General features: G+C 39.5%; 1 protein-coding gene across 1 annotated transcript in view; it reads right to left on the reverse strand.

The window, feature by feature from the left end:
• Positions 1 to 14,771, reverse strand: part of fam135b (family with sequence similarity 135 member B) — a 41,372-nt gene that overhangs the window by 19,720 nt on the left and 6,881 nt on the right. The window contains exons 3-6 of the mRNA XM_046418242.1: positions 11,885 to 11,964; positions 3,663 to 3,802; positions 1,582 to 1,652; positions 170 to 343 (exon numbers count right to left, since the gene is read on the reverse strand). Coding sequence (XP_046274198.1) covers positions 170 to 343; positions 1,582 to 1,652; positions 3,663 to 3,802; positions 11,885 to 11,964 — 465 coding nt within the window. The remainder of the gene's footprint in view (positions 1 to 169; positions 344 to 1,581; positions 1,653 to 3,662; positions 3,803 to 11,884; positions 11,965 to 14,771) is intronic.

A 14,771-nucleotide genomic window follows, 5' to 3' on the forward strand; every position in this document is an offset into this window, starting at 1 on the left:
TCATACGAGCACTAACCAGCCCTAGACTGCAATGCAAAAAGTGCTGAGTCTTTATTTAGTGTTTTCTACATGGATCAACAATAGAACATGAAGCTCAGACTGCAGTATTTTAGAACAACATCAGAAATTAAGTCTAGATTTAGATGTGCAAAGCCCCCCTTAGCTTTACCTGATTAGTGGCTGATGTAAGGCAACCAGTGAAGCATGTATGGACACTGAAATAACGGACAGGTGAAAGTAGTCGAACATGACAGGGACGTGGTGATGGAGGCCTCTCCGCGGGTGGAAGTGGAGGCTGAGGGTCCGACTGCTGATCAGCGGGACAGTGGTTATCTCTGCCAGCCTGAGGAATGGAAGAGGAGAGAAGGATGTTACACTGATGAGAAATACTTTGGCCCAGCTGTGCTAATCTCCATAACTGCTGTTTTTGATATTTTGCCTGATTTTTCTGTAGCATATATAGTGCATATACACAGACACAAAGGACGCAGAACAATCGAGCAACAAATAACAATGAAAATGACTTCAAATGAGAGTAACAACAGGTACAGCACAAATAAAAAAAAACACTTTTATCTCTGATTAAAAAACAGTTAAAAATGCTAATGTAAAGTGGTGTGTGCAAAACAACAGAGAATGCAAATTAGTTGCTAATTAGTGACAGCTCACACACACAAATCTTGTTTCTCTATATGTGTCATTCTGGCAAGAAAACACAGTGATAATAATATATTAGAAATATATTGTGTATTTTAAAATGTACTTTTGGTGTGAACAGCCAGACTACTGCTCACACATGAGGAGCTTCTGCCTCCTGTGCATCCCCAGCATGACACATCTATACCAGTGGACCCTGGTGAGGCTCTACTTTGGTACTAACAACAGCAGCTCTTTGTTTGAGGAGGTGGTAGTACACTAACAAATATCTTAGCCTTCTGCCAGACTCTGCCAGACGATGCAAATATGCCGCTCACCAGTGCTCTAACATCCTTATTAAGGACATGTATATTGTTCTCGCAGCCATGAAAGAAAGAACCAGAAAGAAAGAGCTTGCAAGTTGAAATGAAATGAAATGTTACTGGAGGCCTAGTAGATATTCTGCAGCCCTTCAGACTCTGAGTAAAAACAACCAGAGTCCATGCTGCATGACAGAGAGGAGCTCCACAACATTGACAAATACTATAATCACACAGGTATGACAACACAACACTAACTGCTCTTTACTAATGCAGAGCTGCTGCTCAATACAAGAGCAGTACACCAATAGAAATTGTACCTTTTGCAATGTATGCTAATGAAAACTACCCATTTCTTCTTGTGTTTGTCCCAGGGAAACAGACAAATCACAGCAATCTTGTACTGCAAGCACCAACGTTGTGATCAGGTGCTTAAAGAGATGGCTACGAGCCAAAGGACATAATAAGCCTTATTCATGCCTAGTTTGCATTCTCACTCTTGCATAAAAGTTGCACAAGGGGAAAGACTAGCTTTCTCTCTCTCTTTTCAACACACCCACACACACACATACACACACACACACATACACATACACATTTTATTACTAACTATTCAAAAACCTACTGTTGCTCATTGTCGGTGAAATGAAGGTCCAGCTTCAACTGAAAGTCCACCTCACTCAAGGCTTCCTCCACCTGCAGAACATTGGTACAGATGTTAATGCATGAACATCATTCAAAGTAGAATCAAACCTCTCGCTGATCCTCTGAGCCCTGCATGGAAGCCTCTGCATTTTGTTGTCAAGTCTGAACTTATTCATTCAGATTTGTCCTTTTTTTCGATACTCATCTACTGGTGTGTCAAAAGTCAAATACTGGGCCAAGAGAAGGAACAGCGTGACTGACAACGATAGGACGGACATGTTAGTGTCGGCATAGGACTTAATGTGACCAGCCTCGTTTGCAATGCTGATTTACTCACTTCAAAGTTTATGTTCTCAGTGAGGTCTGCACACTCCATCCCTGCGTTTCTTTTAATCTGATGTAGGTTGAACAGAATTGAATTTCTCTCATGTTCAAAGTGCCATAGTGTTATCAAGGCTTGCAGAAATAAAGAGCACCTATTTAAATTTGAAAAACCAAGTGGAAAAACAAAAGGTATGAGCAAACCACAAAGAAGGTGTCGTGAGTGGAGTCTTTTGAACACTGAGGTCCAGCATTTCTAATTAGAATAAATGTCTCCCTCTCATTCTCCTTACAAAAACACACACACGTACTCTACGGTTAACATACAAATCCTTCCAGCTCGGCCCATATTGATGCTGTGATTGATTGAGCATACATACAGCGTACACAGGGGAAATGAGAGGCTATTTTTGTCCATGCTATCTGTTTCTGTGAGTGGCAGATAACCTCCGGAAGGTTAATGAGTAAGCAGCCTTCAGGAGAGCTTACGGCTGAAATCTGATATGCCTCAAATCTCCTCTGTCTCCACACCTCCATGTGAATTTCTATATTTAATGAAATCTTCTAAAATTAGGACTCATGCAGAGACACGTGAGACAGAATATCCACCTTTTGACTGAAGCAGGGATCCAGACATCTATACCGAAGACATGTGTCAGACAGCAGCAGCGGTGCAGGGTAATGTCGAAGTTGCAGGTAATATGTGGATATGGATGATTAGCTTTGAGCGTGGCCATCTTAACACCCCCACACCCCAGCCTGTCTCATCGCTGTCACCACTAATCAATTTGAGCTCCGGTGGCTCCCAACAACAAAAACAGGCAGAGTGGATTTTCAGGGTCGCGCCCACGGTGAAACCGTAAAGGACAGTACATCAATAACTGTCTGGCAGGTTTACACGCCTGGTCATTTGAGCTGAACATGGGCAGTCTGGGGCACAGGAGATTTACATTTGTCTGTGAATTAAAGCACATTAATTCCCAGACGTAAGTGGTAGAACTCAATAATCCTCAGAGTGTTTCTGTTTCCATGATGGTTAGGACAGAGTTCTTTTCAAAGGGGAGGGAGGAGTGTTTAACTTTGCTAACTGTTGTTAAAAATGAATTTAGATTTTTTTGGTACCCCTGCCACTATTGTGCTCCAACCAATCAGTTCATCACCTTTTAAAAACAACTGATGTATACTTCAGCTATTACTAGCTATTAGTTCAGCTTTTACACCTACACAATCAACTGCTTTCTTTGCTTCAAAACAACTCTCTAAAGCCAGTGGATTTCACTTTTGGGAAGTGGTTTATATTAGCTCCACATTAAGTGACAACACTGAGTCTGAATTTCATATTAATGCATCAATAACAATCACGGAGCAGTATTATTACTCCATTATTCAGTGTGATAATGTGACTTCTTCATTACATACAGTAGTTATGTTAGGTCTGCTTCAATAAACTGGCTTCGATTTCTGTTATGAAAAGGGAGTATTGTTTGTGTCAGATGGTAGGAGTTGGGACCAGAAACTTGTGTAGGAGGGACCAGTGGATGATAAGATGCATTAATTAATGTCCATTTAATTTAACTATTACACAGCTTGCTTGTACTGCAATTATCTGTCATGCATTTTACAGCCAGGCTACTGATAATATGCAAGCAGCCAAATGACATTCCCTATTTCCTCTTTTTCTGTGTGTGTGTGTGTGTGTGTGTGTGTGTGTATACAGAAAATGTCACCGGCATGACTCACCCTTTCTCCGTCCAATAGCAGGTGGACTTTGAAGATCATGCAGTCATTGACAGTAATCTCTTCATTTCTGTAAAGGATCTGAAATATCCGGCTGAACACGGTGCCATCGTAAACCCCCGCAGAGCTGAAGCTGCATTCTCCTGATACAGGAACACAACAACGTGCACAATAACTATCAGCTCTACAGCAGTATCACTGATTCACTGAACAACAGGCATTTCTGTCACAACAGGCAGGACTTTCAAACTGCAGAACTACACTAAATATGAATGTTTAATTGATTACATATGGGGCTGTGTCAAGCCAAAAAAATTAGGCTTTTCATTTGGCAAATGCATCAGCTGATATTTGCAGTATGCTCTCAGATTTATGAATATGTACACGGATGTGAAAATGGATAATGAGTCTTGTGAATGCTTGACCCGACATTTGCAAATGTTTACCTAGATTGGTGTGGGATCTGAGCGTGTATGCTCAGATCTGGAAACACGTGTTAAGATTTGTAAATGTGTGTTCAGATTTGAGAATGTGTCCTATTACAGCAGTGTCTCATGTCTCCTCTAACTCAGATCCACTCTCAAATGGGCTTCTAGCTTTCTGTTTGACCCCTTTTTAATTTCAACAGGCATTATGATAAAAATCTGGCTAATATCATGCAGAGTTAAGAACATTTTGTGAGCCATCTACACACCATAGTACCATGTATAGATAAAGCTCTAAATGTTCGCAGATCTGCCCTTGCAAGTTCATAAAGCACGCACACATTTACACAATTAACACGATATTCTATTCCACAGCAACCTGCTGATGCACATGAAGCAAATTAAGAAACGTGTCCAAATGCAATAGTCAAACATGTCCTGGTATGCCTGAAAGAATAGCTTAACATTTTGGGAAAAGGACTTATTCTCTTTATTGCAGGGATAATTCGATCCTTCTTTTGTCGCACGATGAAAGCATGGCCCACCGCTTCTAAAGCTCACTAATCAACATGTATCATCATTTTTGTTTAATCCATACAAATCCTGAACACACCAAGAAATAGTCTGGTAAAACACTGCAAAACTGAAACTCAACTTTATTTCTGTTATCGTGGCAATTAGTGAGGGTTTAGTGCTGGTAGCTCTTTCTTCTGTTTGCAATCTTTAAGCAAAGCAAAGCTGCTGGCTGTAGTTTCATATTTGGCATACAAACATGTGAGTGGTATTGATTCTCCTCTTAAGATGGTTACACAAGCTTAAAAAAAATTTTCACAACACTTTCCATTCATTTTGATGGAACTGCTGTGGATTCATTCATAAGAGTGCAGCAGTCCACAAATTTTAAACTGAGTTGAACTTTAGTGAGCTCTGGTCTATGAATTGGCGACGAAGAAGAATCGCAAATTGCCTTGACAGCATGAGGAAATGGAGAGCTGGAGAGCTCAAAAAGGATAAATACAAATCCATCCATCCATTTTCTATACCGCTGATCCGTCAGGATCGCTGCTGGGGGGAGGGAGCTGGAGCCTATCCCAGCTGACTGGCGAGAGGAGGGGCACACCCTGGACTGGTTGCCAGTCAGTCGCAGGGCTCAAAGACAGACAACCCCTCATGCACACACTCACACCTAGGGGCAATGCAGAGTAGCCAATTAACCTAATGTGCATGTTTTTGGTACTGTGGGAGGAAGCCAGAGTACCTGGAGAAAACCCACGCAGGCACAGGGAGAACATTCAAACTCCGCACAGAAGGGCCCAGACCGGGACTCAAACCTGGAACCCCCTTGCTATGAGGCGACAGTGCTAACCACCCCCGGCCAACCATAAATAAATACAAATACATTTTTTAAACATACTCATAAAGTCAACTATGTAGCAAAAGGGTTTCCTAACTAATTCTAAGAACTAAGGACAAAATTCCAGGTTGGAAAACACAGAACAGTATAGAGAGACACCGTACAACGTGCTAGTTTAGTCTGCTAGTGGGGTGTGGTTGTAGCTCAGCAGCTAAAGCAGCTCACCAACTGTCCCTGCAAGTATAGTGACTCTGTATGAAAGTGTGTTTCCCAAAACAATGAAATGTATTTTTAATGTCAACTTACTTGTTGTGGATGTACAACACTTAATGAGGTTAAGACCCTGCAGCATCCCAGGGGCTTTTCGATTTCTGTACTTTTATATAATTTTCAACAAAACAGAAACCTGTCTTAAATCAGATAAAAAATAAACGCACCAAATTCATATTCACAATAATAAGTTCAAACTGGAGACAGACTGACTTACTAATTACGCTAACAGCTGATCCGGATCTCATTTTCTGGATCAAGTGCTTAGTGGTGCAGTACTGAAGACACAAGACAGGATGCAGGCTTTAAGGGCATAATTTCACAAAGAAAGAAATGATTTCCCTGTTATTAAGATAAAAACAATTTCAGGAATAATATTTTAAAATCTATTCATTATGCTGACATGGTTAATAGTACAGTTGGGGTTTGTGCATCTGTACTTTGTGTGTGTCATTGGTTTGCACTTGGGTTTTTTTTTTTTTGGTAAATTTAAATGTACACACAGAAAGGAACTGATAAATTGGATTCTATGCACAAAAACGAGTGTACACATTTATGCATAACACTGTTTGTGCCCATGATTGATAGGTAGGACCCCTGATGTTTCGATAGTCGACATTTCTCTTGTTCTAGCACTTTTGTGAGTGATATGATTACTGTTTACTGTGTGCTGCTAGCACATCAGCAGGGCTGCAGCCACTGAAGCAGAGCTGCTGTCCAGCTGTGAGCCGTGAGAGGTCTCACAAATCCCCCGCTGTGGCTGTGCTCTTTTCTCACTCATTCTTACCCTCCCTCTCTCCGCAGGCCACCTCCTGATAACACTGTCACTACTTGCAGCATCAAGCAGCCCCAACCAGGGTGACAGATGTGTGGGAGTATGACTGTTGTCAAAGACTTGGTGGATGTGTGACAGAGACAGCGTAATCCCTCTGGGTATGTACTGCATGTGGAAGGAGTTGTAGCTGTGTGTCAGCACTGTCACCTCACAATCAGACAAATGCAACTTTCATATTTTTGTTTTTATCATGTCTGCTTGTGCTTGTTTAGGTGCAGTAGAGACTCTGAAATGTGCGCAGGAATTAGCATAAATGATTGGCTATGTGTGTTTGACCTGTGAAGGGCTTGTGATTCGCCCTCCAGGTGCCTCCGTGTCCTCTCTCCCATGCAATGTGGCCCTTCAGTGTGGCCAAAGTCACTAAGTCAATGAACTGTAGCTGCTGCGCTTGCACTCACTTCTTTCACACACTCACCTGCACTATGCTTCTACTGAATGCCAGTTTTTGTTTTGCTTGTTTCCCACAGGGTTGATTAAGTGTTACATCTAGTACCAAGAGAGTAGAAGTGATAAAAAAAAGCTGTTTTGCTGAGATCTCTTTCACATTGACAATAGTGTTGTTTGCATACAAGATGGAAGCAAAAAAGAGAAAGAAATACCTGTACAATATACTGCAATTTAACATCAGACATACTGTGAGTTCTACCTTTCTAAATCTTATCATTTATAAGATGTGTATTTTATGTTGACGTTGCACTGGATTTCCTTGAATGTTTATTGCAAGATATACCAAATATTTTGTTCACATAGAATTATCTCTACTATTAGACTGTGTTTTTCTATGTTGGCATTGGACAGCCTGTGTAAATTTTGCTGAAAGGAGGTCCGTGGCCACAAATGGCATTTATTTATAGGGTAATGCTAAAAACTTTAAATAAACTTTAAAATGCTAAAAAATTTTTAAAAAGTTGCCCTTGCCTTAGCACTGATAGATATATAATATCTTATAGATAATAAAATGCAATAACTTAGAAAATGGCTTTTCACTTCTGTCAAAAACTGCCTTTTAAAGACAGTGTTATTTCCGAGCAGAAACAGTTTTCCACAAATTTCGCAAATATTAACTGACAGTTTGCAAAAATGTTGACCTCATCTACCTGACAGCAAACTATGCTAACACTGTGATAATATTTGCAATGTTTACTAATATTTCTACACTCTTCTTGTTTTTTTCAACTGTTGGATATGTGGTTTGAATACATTTTAGGGCTCCCATTCACAGTGGGTTAGATCTAACATCTGTTGCAGCAGAAAGACATCAAGCCCAGCCAGTTCAGACATTATGGTGTACTGCAGTTCTCGCAGGTGTTGGGGAGTTATCACATCCTGCACATTAAAACTCGCTGAAAAGCCCTTAAGCTTTATCCATAGTGAGTCTGTGCTCGCAATAATCTGCTTACAGCTATGCTGCTCTGCATCTGTTGTGTGTGAGAGTGTGTGTGCTAGTCACTCCCTATCAGTAAAACACACAAAAGCAGAACTGCTCTTCTTGATCGGAGGGAGTATCTTAGTCCGTGCAGCCAGAGACACCTTAAACACCGTTCCAATTCTCCCAGTTAACACTGCGACTTGAAAATCACCACGTTGTTGTGCGTGAATCACAGTCATTAAATACTTCAGTTGAGTGTGTGGCACGATCCTTCACACAAAATTCATTTGCCTGAAGGGTACAGACAATTGAAATGTCAAGCGTACACTTTTACAGAGAACACAGTCGGGGATTATTTCCTATGCCTTTCCTCTCGCTAGCCGGAGCACTGTGTGGTTCATTTATGCTCAGGATTCAGCATGTGAAAATACATGACCTTGTGGAAGGAGCTGCAAAGGGGAGGGGAAGACCGCAGCCTTCCAGTTATGATATGGACATGATCTTCACTGTAATGTGCACTGCTGCAGAGATCCTTATTCGCCACCTATCCTATTGCCTGCTAAAACATAGGCTGGCAGTCAGTGGATTAGAATTAGGCTGCAGTAATTTGAAGCAGCTACACAGGACTTTGTGAATTTCTTTATAGAGTTGACAAAGAGAAGTATAGGATATTAAAATCTGCATGGTATGAACTGGAAGAATATAAAAATAAAAATTATTAACATGTGAAAGTAGCGGAAGGTTGTTCTAGTAAAGTTAGATTTATTTAGGTGTAAGTGCGTAAATATTTATGGAATAGTTCAACATTTTGGGAAAGATATATTTGCTTTTGTGAGATGAGAAGATCGCTAACAAGCTTCTGCTCGGCAAAGCTAACTCACTCCTTGTTTCAGCTCAAACCTAAACCTACATTATCAGATTTCCTGGCAACTTGGGGGCAGCAAAAACAAACTGTGAGCACACCATTAGAAAAGTACCTTTTAGATTGTGAACTGTTATGTATCAGAAGTCATATTTTGTCCATCTAATGAGTGTAAGTCCAACATTTATTCTCCTGCTAGCTCTGTTTTGGCCTCTAACTCATGAGCGATGCATAAGGGTTATATTATTTTACTGTACTGTACTGTATTTTACTGTATCACTATATTATATGATTATTTGTACCCACTGCTATGAGGCAACACTCACACAATATCACAAAACTCCTCCAGATGGACTATGTTCTTTTCCTCACCTGACATCATGTAAAACTGCACCTCCAGGATTTGGCATCCTAAAAATAGACCATTGAGAACAAGACTACTGAACTGTTATTTTTATCATTTCCATTGCATTCTATCATATTTTGGCAAATTAGGATTTCTCTCCATCCATGAACCAGGGAGGTAAATGAAATACTCTTCATTGCTGCTATTCATGTCAGTGTCTTCCAGGAAAAAAAACACTTGAAATGACATCACTGTGACATCTTAGACTGAGATTCATCGCCTTGACAATCAGCCATGTCCTTGCCAACCTACACAAACACACACACACACACACACACTGGTTCTGATACAGCTGTGAGAACATTATCTCCCTGGTGGCTTTTACTTTATATATTTGAGCTACATGCCTACTCTTATTATAACCCCAACCTGAGACTGAAATCATATTTAGGATCTGAAGTCCTAACAATCCAAACTGAGCTCATAAGAACGGTTGGTTGCAATGTCAAGAATTGGTCCTCACAAGTGCAGTTAGATCAAATCACACACACACACACTGCTCCAGTCATGACAAGCTAAAAATAGCCATTATTACTGTGAATCAGTATTGCCAGTGAAACGGCTTCCTGCATTGCCAGAGATCCAGATTTTAACGCTTGGGTTGATTCGGAAACACTGTGTCACAACCTATGAATACAAAGGAGGACAAGACCTGAGAGGAATCTTTTATGATAGAAACCATCTGCATGTATTTAAAAATTAGAAAGTGTAAAACACACAGGGCATGACGTCAAGTGCTGTTTTTAATCCCATTTACATAGCTGGTTGGGTGATTTGTTGCTTGTTATCTACAGTACCTTCATTAAGAAACAATCCTGTGAGTAAAGGACTTTAATTTTACAGGTGAAAAATAGTACAACTTATATGTTATGGTTACATATTAGAATAGTTTTTGCTGAAGTGAGGCATTTTGAGATTAGCTGTTCCATTGTGCTCTATGCTGCCCTGCTTTAAGCCTGTTACGTCAGATTCAGTCTTAAATCCCTCATTATAGGACAAAGGAAAAAACCTCCTCCTGAACACAAAAATTCCACAAAAGTTTTGTTTGCCTATCGAACTGAAAATATGTATCCACACACACACACACACACACACACACACATCAAGGACATCAAGTATCAAAGTATCAATATGACACTGAGTTTGCAAAAGCTGAAACTAAAACTTAATTGCATTATAAAACAGTTCAATCATCCTGTCACCATTTGGTTTTGTAAGACATTAGAGAGACGAGATTTTCTGCAGTATGAGTCAGTCCATCCAAAGACAGCCAAATGTCCTCAATCACTGAGATCAGGTACAGCCATAAAATTCACAGCCACCACTCTCATTCTGTGATGCACAACTCTGTATAGCTTGGATAATAGCAGGAACACACCAAAAGAATCATTTACTGTGCACAGCTACTTATTAAAAATTAAAATGAAATTATTTTTATGGCTTTTATATGCAATTAAAATGAAAGATTCCAGTGAATTCTGAGGTAAATCCATGAGACATCAGTAAGCAGATGTGGAAATTCATGGTTGTTTTCCTTTGGCATTTGTGGATTGCTTTATTTTAAGAAAATCCTTTGTCGTGACTCTAACTGAAGCTCTTTTGAATCCATAGATGTCAGAAATACAGCCAAGACATGACAGAAAATAAATCTGTGAGACGACCACAACCCCGAGTAGAAAATGTTCGTATTTCACATTGACACCATGCTGTAAAATTATGTTGACTAGTTCCAGGAAAGGTGCAGAATAAGAGCACTCCCTGCAATGCCATGTACTTTAACACAAAACACTGTACAATTACTGTTTTCACACAGACTTCAAAGGCAAGCATGAACAACACTATGTGTGTAATTGAATTCCCTGTGTCTACTGAGGTTTTCTCACACTCAGGCCTCTTTGGATGTGGACCACTGTGGAGCCTGTTCAAACAAGGTCTAAACTATATATAGTTTACATCAGGAATCCAATTTGTATCAGAATTTGTCAGAATTACAGACCCATGGTATGACCCATGATATTCGATTAAAAAACAGCTGTTGGCCAGTCAGTGTTAACAGTACCTGTAACTGTATCTGTTTAAATGTACATATGTTGCTGTTTTTATACAGTGTATGTTGTCTCTGACACATTCCTCTTCTTGTTTTTGTCTAAACCGCATGTTTTTTTTCTTTTTCACGTATACAAGGATGAACAGGCATAACTGTCACCAGAGGTCCAAGTGGTCAGGGGGTCCCTGGGCTACTGTCTCAGTTTGAAGTGATGTTTTCTATTTCACACTGGAATGTCAATGAAAGAAACACCAAGTGATGCAAAGCCACGACAAAAGGACACAAAAGGACTGCAAAGAGACTCAAAACAACCGCAAAGAGACGCACAATGATTACAAAGAGACACCAGTTTAATCACAGCAAGTAATCAGTATCCTGTTTAATTTCTTACATTTATGGCAAACTAAATTTCATGAAAATCAGAATTAAGTGGGTTAATTTTTGAGTCAAGCTGAGTCAATTTTGTGGTACGGTCTGCATCTCTCAATACGCATTGTATTTGTTTACTAATGAATCTTGACCTCCCCATTGTGAGACACGCATGTCAAAAAAGTGTGTGTGTGTGTGTGTGTGTGAGAAAGAGAGGGAGAGAGACAGACAGACAGAGAGAGAGAGAGACAGACATGGACAGAGGATGGAAATATCACTTGCCCTCACCTGAATTGTCTTGTGTTGTCACTATCAACCTGTGGGGCACTCGAGGTGAGACCTTCAGCCCTGCTCGTATCTGGTAGAACCTGAGGGAGAGGATGCAAAAGTAATAGTCAATTTAAAAGCGCGCTAAACAAGTTTACTTACTGTTATGTCCAAATGGCCTGGAGGTATCAAGGAAATATATGATTTTATGTAATCAAGCTGCTGTTCACCATTCACTCACAATAGGCAAAAGGTTGCTTGCAGCTTTCCGTAATCAGGGCATTCACGCCCACTGTTATCTCTCTGATTTTTCACTCTTTCTTTCACTATTTCATTTTTGCTGATTTGCCAGCTGTGGGTGGATGTTTTTTGCAGATGACTATACTTGAGGCCTGAATATCATGTGTACCAGTGGAATGAATCTATGGTATTATAGTAAATAAATTCCTATTGTATTGCTAAGAGTCCTAAGGGTCAGAACCCTAACTTGGAAAATGTTTTCACTATAATTTAAAGTTAGTATTTGTTTAATATACACTTTAAGTAGACAGTCATCAAATTAGCAAAAAGGAAAAACATGATAGCTGGAATTTCTAACAGAGGTTCAACAGGTAATTATGCTAAAATGTAAAGTTGAAAACAAAACAACTTATGAATCATAATATTAAACTATTGAATGGTACTTAAATTGCTGACAGGGCATGATGAGTTGCGGCTGTACTCATGCCTTTCTTATCACACTCGGTGTGACCTAACTTCAAATTGATCATTGAGGTAATAAGCCTAGAAAGAATACAGGATGCTCATTTCTAGCATTGACAGGACAGGTTTTATGTGATAATCTTCACAAGGGCAGCGTTTCAGAAGTGTTATTCATGACATGGATGAGAATTTAACAATGTCATGTTAAACAAAATCAGCCATGAATTGTACAAATGTAGATAAATTATTAAAAGGTAACGGGCACATGTTATTAATAATGAAAAAGACATGCACTTCTGTTCAAAAGCTGTAAAGTATACTGTACATGGTCTCAGGTGAGCACTGGTGCAATGGTGCTGGCAGACATTTACATTAACATGAAAATGTACTGATCCAAGTTGGAAATTTTTAATATTACGGCTTCAGAAGTAACTGCATTCATGAGGAAGAAAATAGAATATTAGCACGGAGCTATAAAATGGAACCGCAGAAAAGCCTCACTGATTCACACACGGATTATTTACATGACATTCCAGTCTTAGGGCAGCAATGGAAAACATACCTTTGAAAAGGTCATTCTGACAGTTCAAGTCAACGCAGCTTTGTGTAAAAGCACATCTCAGCTCTCTGGGGACACATTGGCGGTCTGAGAGACCTAAGCACAGCTGTGAGCACTGTCATCAATGCGTTAGCGACAGCACTCATAAAGAGGCATGGAAAAGGTTTTTTGAGGTAGACAAATATAATGGATGTTTCTGGAATGACTCAGGTCAACTCAGTTACAATAACTGGTCAGAGACTAATGAGCGATTCGTATAATTGTCTGCTCAATGTTTAATTTCCGGTAAACTACATGATCTTTTATTTTAACTATTAGGTGTAAGAGCCTGCAAAGCACACATCTTAACAATTTTATTAGTAATGAGATGCTGACGGACAGTGGAACTTTTCAGTAGTTAACATTTTGTTTGCACAATTAAACGAGCTTAAAATTCATTTAAAAATGCAGCTGTGTTTTTAATTTTAGTTTCTTAAGTAATTGAAGACTCTATCGTTGCCCCTGTTAGTGAAAAGTGAAATTACCATGCCTATCGCCTTCTCTACAAATCAAACGCAGGTTTAATCCGCATTTTAATGCAATCAGTGTGCAACTGGGCCCTTCAAAATGTGCAGCTGTCCCCGATTCTGGCACAGGGATCTGTACTGATTTCTGGTACAGGGATCTGTACTGATTTCAGCAGTTACTTTGCTGTGTGGTGAGATGCATGTGTCCTGGTGACTAAAGTATTCCTATTCCTGTTCAGTGCTTGATCTTTACATTGGGATTCAGTTCTCTTTAGTTTCCACATCAGATATCTGTTGCTATATGACGCAACCTGGCAACCCGTAAAAACAAACATATTAGTGCACTCAGCTGAAGGGATTACCATGATAAAGCTTTAGCCCATCCCATTTAGAGAGGTAAAATCATTTTGATAAAGCTGGTGTTTCGGTGAGCCGGAGGCCGACCAGATGAGAGGTTTTAATCTTCCTGCAGAAACATCACTGGACAAGCACAGCCCTTTTTCATCTTACAGAATATGATGAAAAACTTAACTGAAACAAGTACAAATTTTAATTTTGTTATTATCTTATTATTTTTATTGGTACAGCCCATGATATTTACAACTGATCGATGGAAAGATTGTAATGCTGATTTTTTTTTTTACCATAGATAAAAATTCAAAGAAACTGCATAGATTGTTTAAAAAAACAATTTAATTTTATGCTCCATGGTTTATATATAGTTGTATAGTTATATTGACAACAATATAATACATTCATTTACAATTTAAATAAATAAGTGAGTTTAACTTTGGAGGCTAACAAAAAAACAGACTGCATTAGACTCAAAAGCAGAGATTGCAGCTACTTAATTCTAACTTATTTAGGCTTGCTTGTTAGCATTTTCTGCTTGGCTGGCCTTTTTGGAGTAATAAAGTATCTGAGTTCATACAAATAGATTTTTTTTTTTTTCAAAAATCAGCAATTAACTTTAACCCACAATTCAATCTCACATCTCACAGGCTAGTTTTAACTTGATAAAGCGCTCCAGCTTTTGGCGTCCTGTTGGCTGCCATCTCTGTGCTCTGCTGTACACGTGATGATACTGCAAACTGCACGTGAAGATGTCAGGTGGTCTGATTGTGGTCTGAACTCAGTTTTG

Source organism: Scatophagus argus, chromosome 17, assembly GCF_020382885.2.
Source record: "Scatophagus argus isolate fScaArg1 chromosome 17, fScaArg1.pri, whole genome shotgun sequence".
Lineage (NCBI taxonomy): Eukaryota > Metazoa > Chordata > Actinopteri > Scatophagidae > Scatophagus > Scatophagus argus.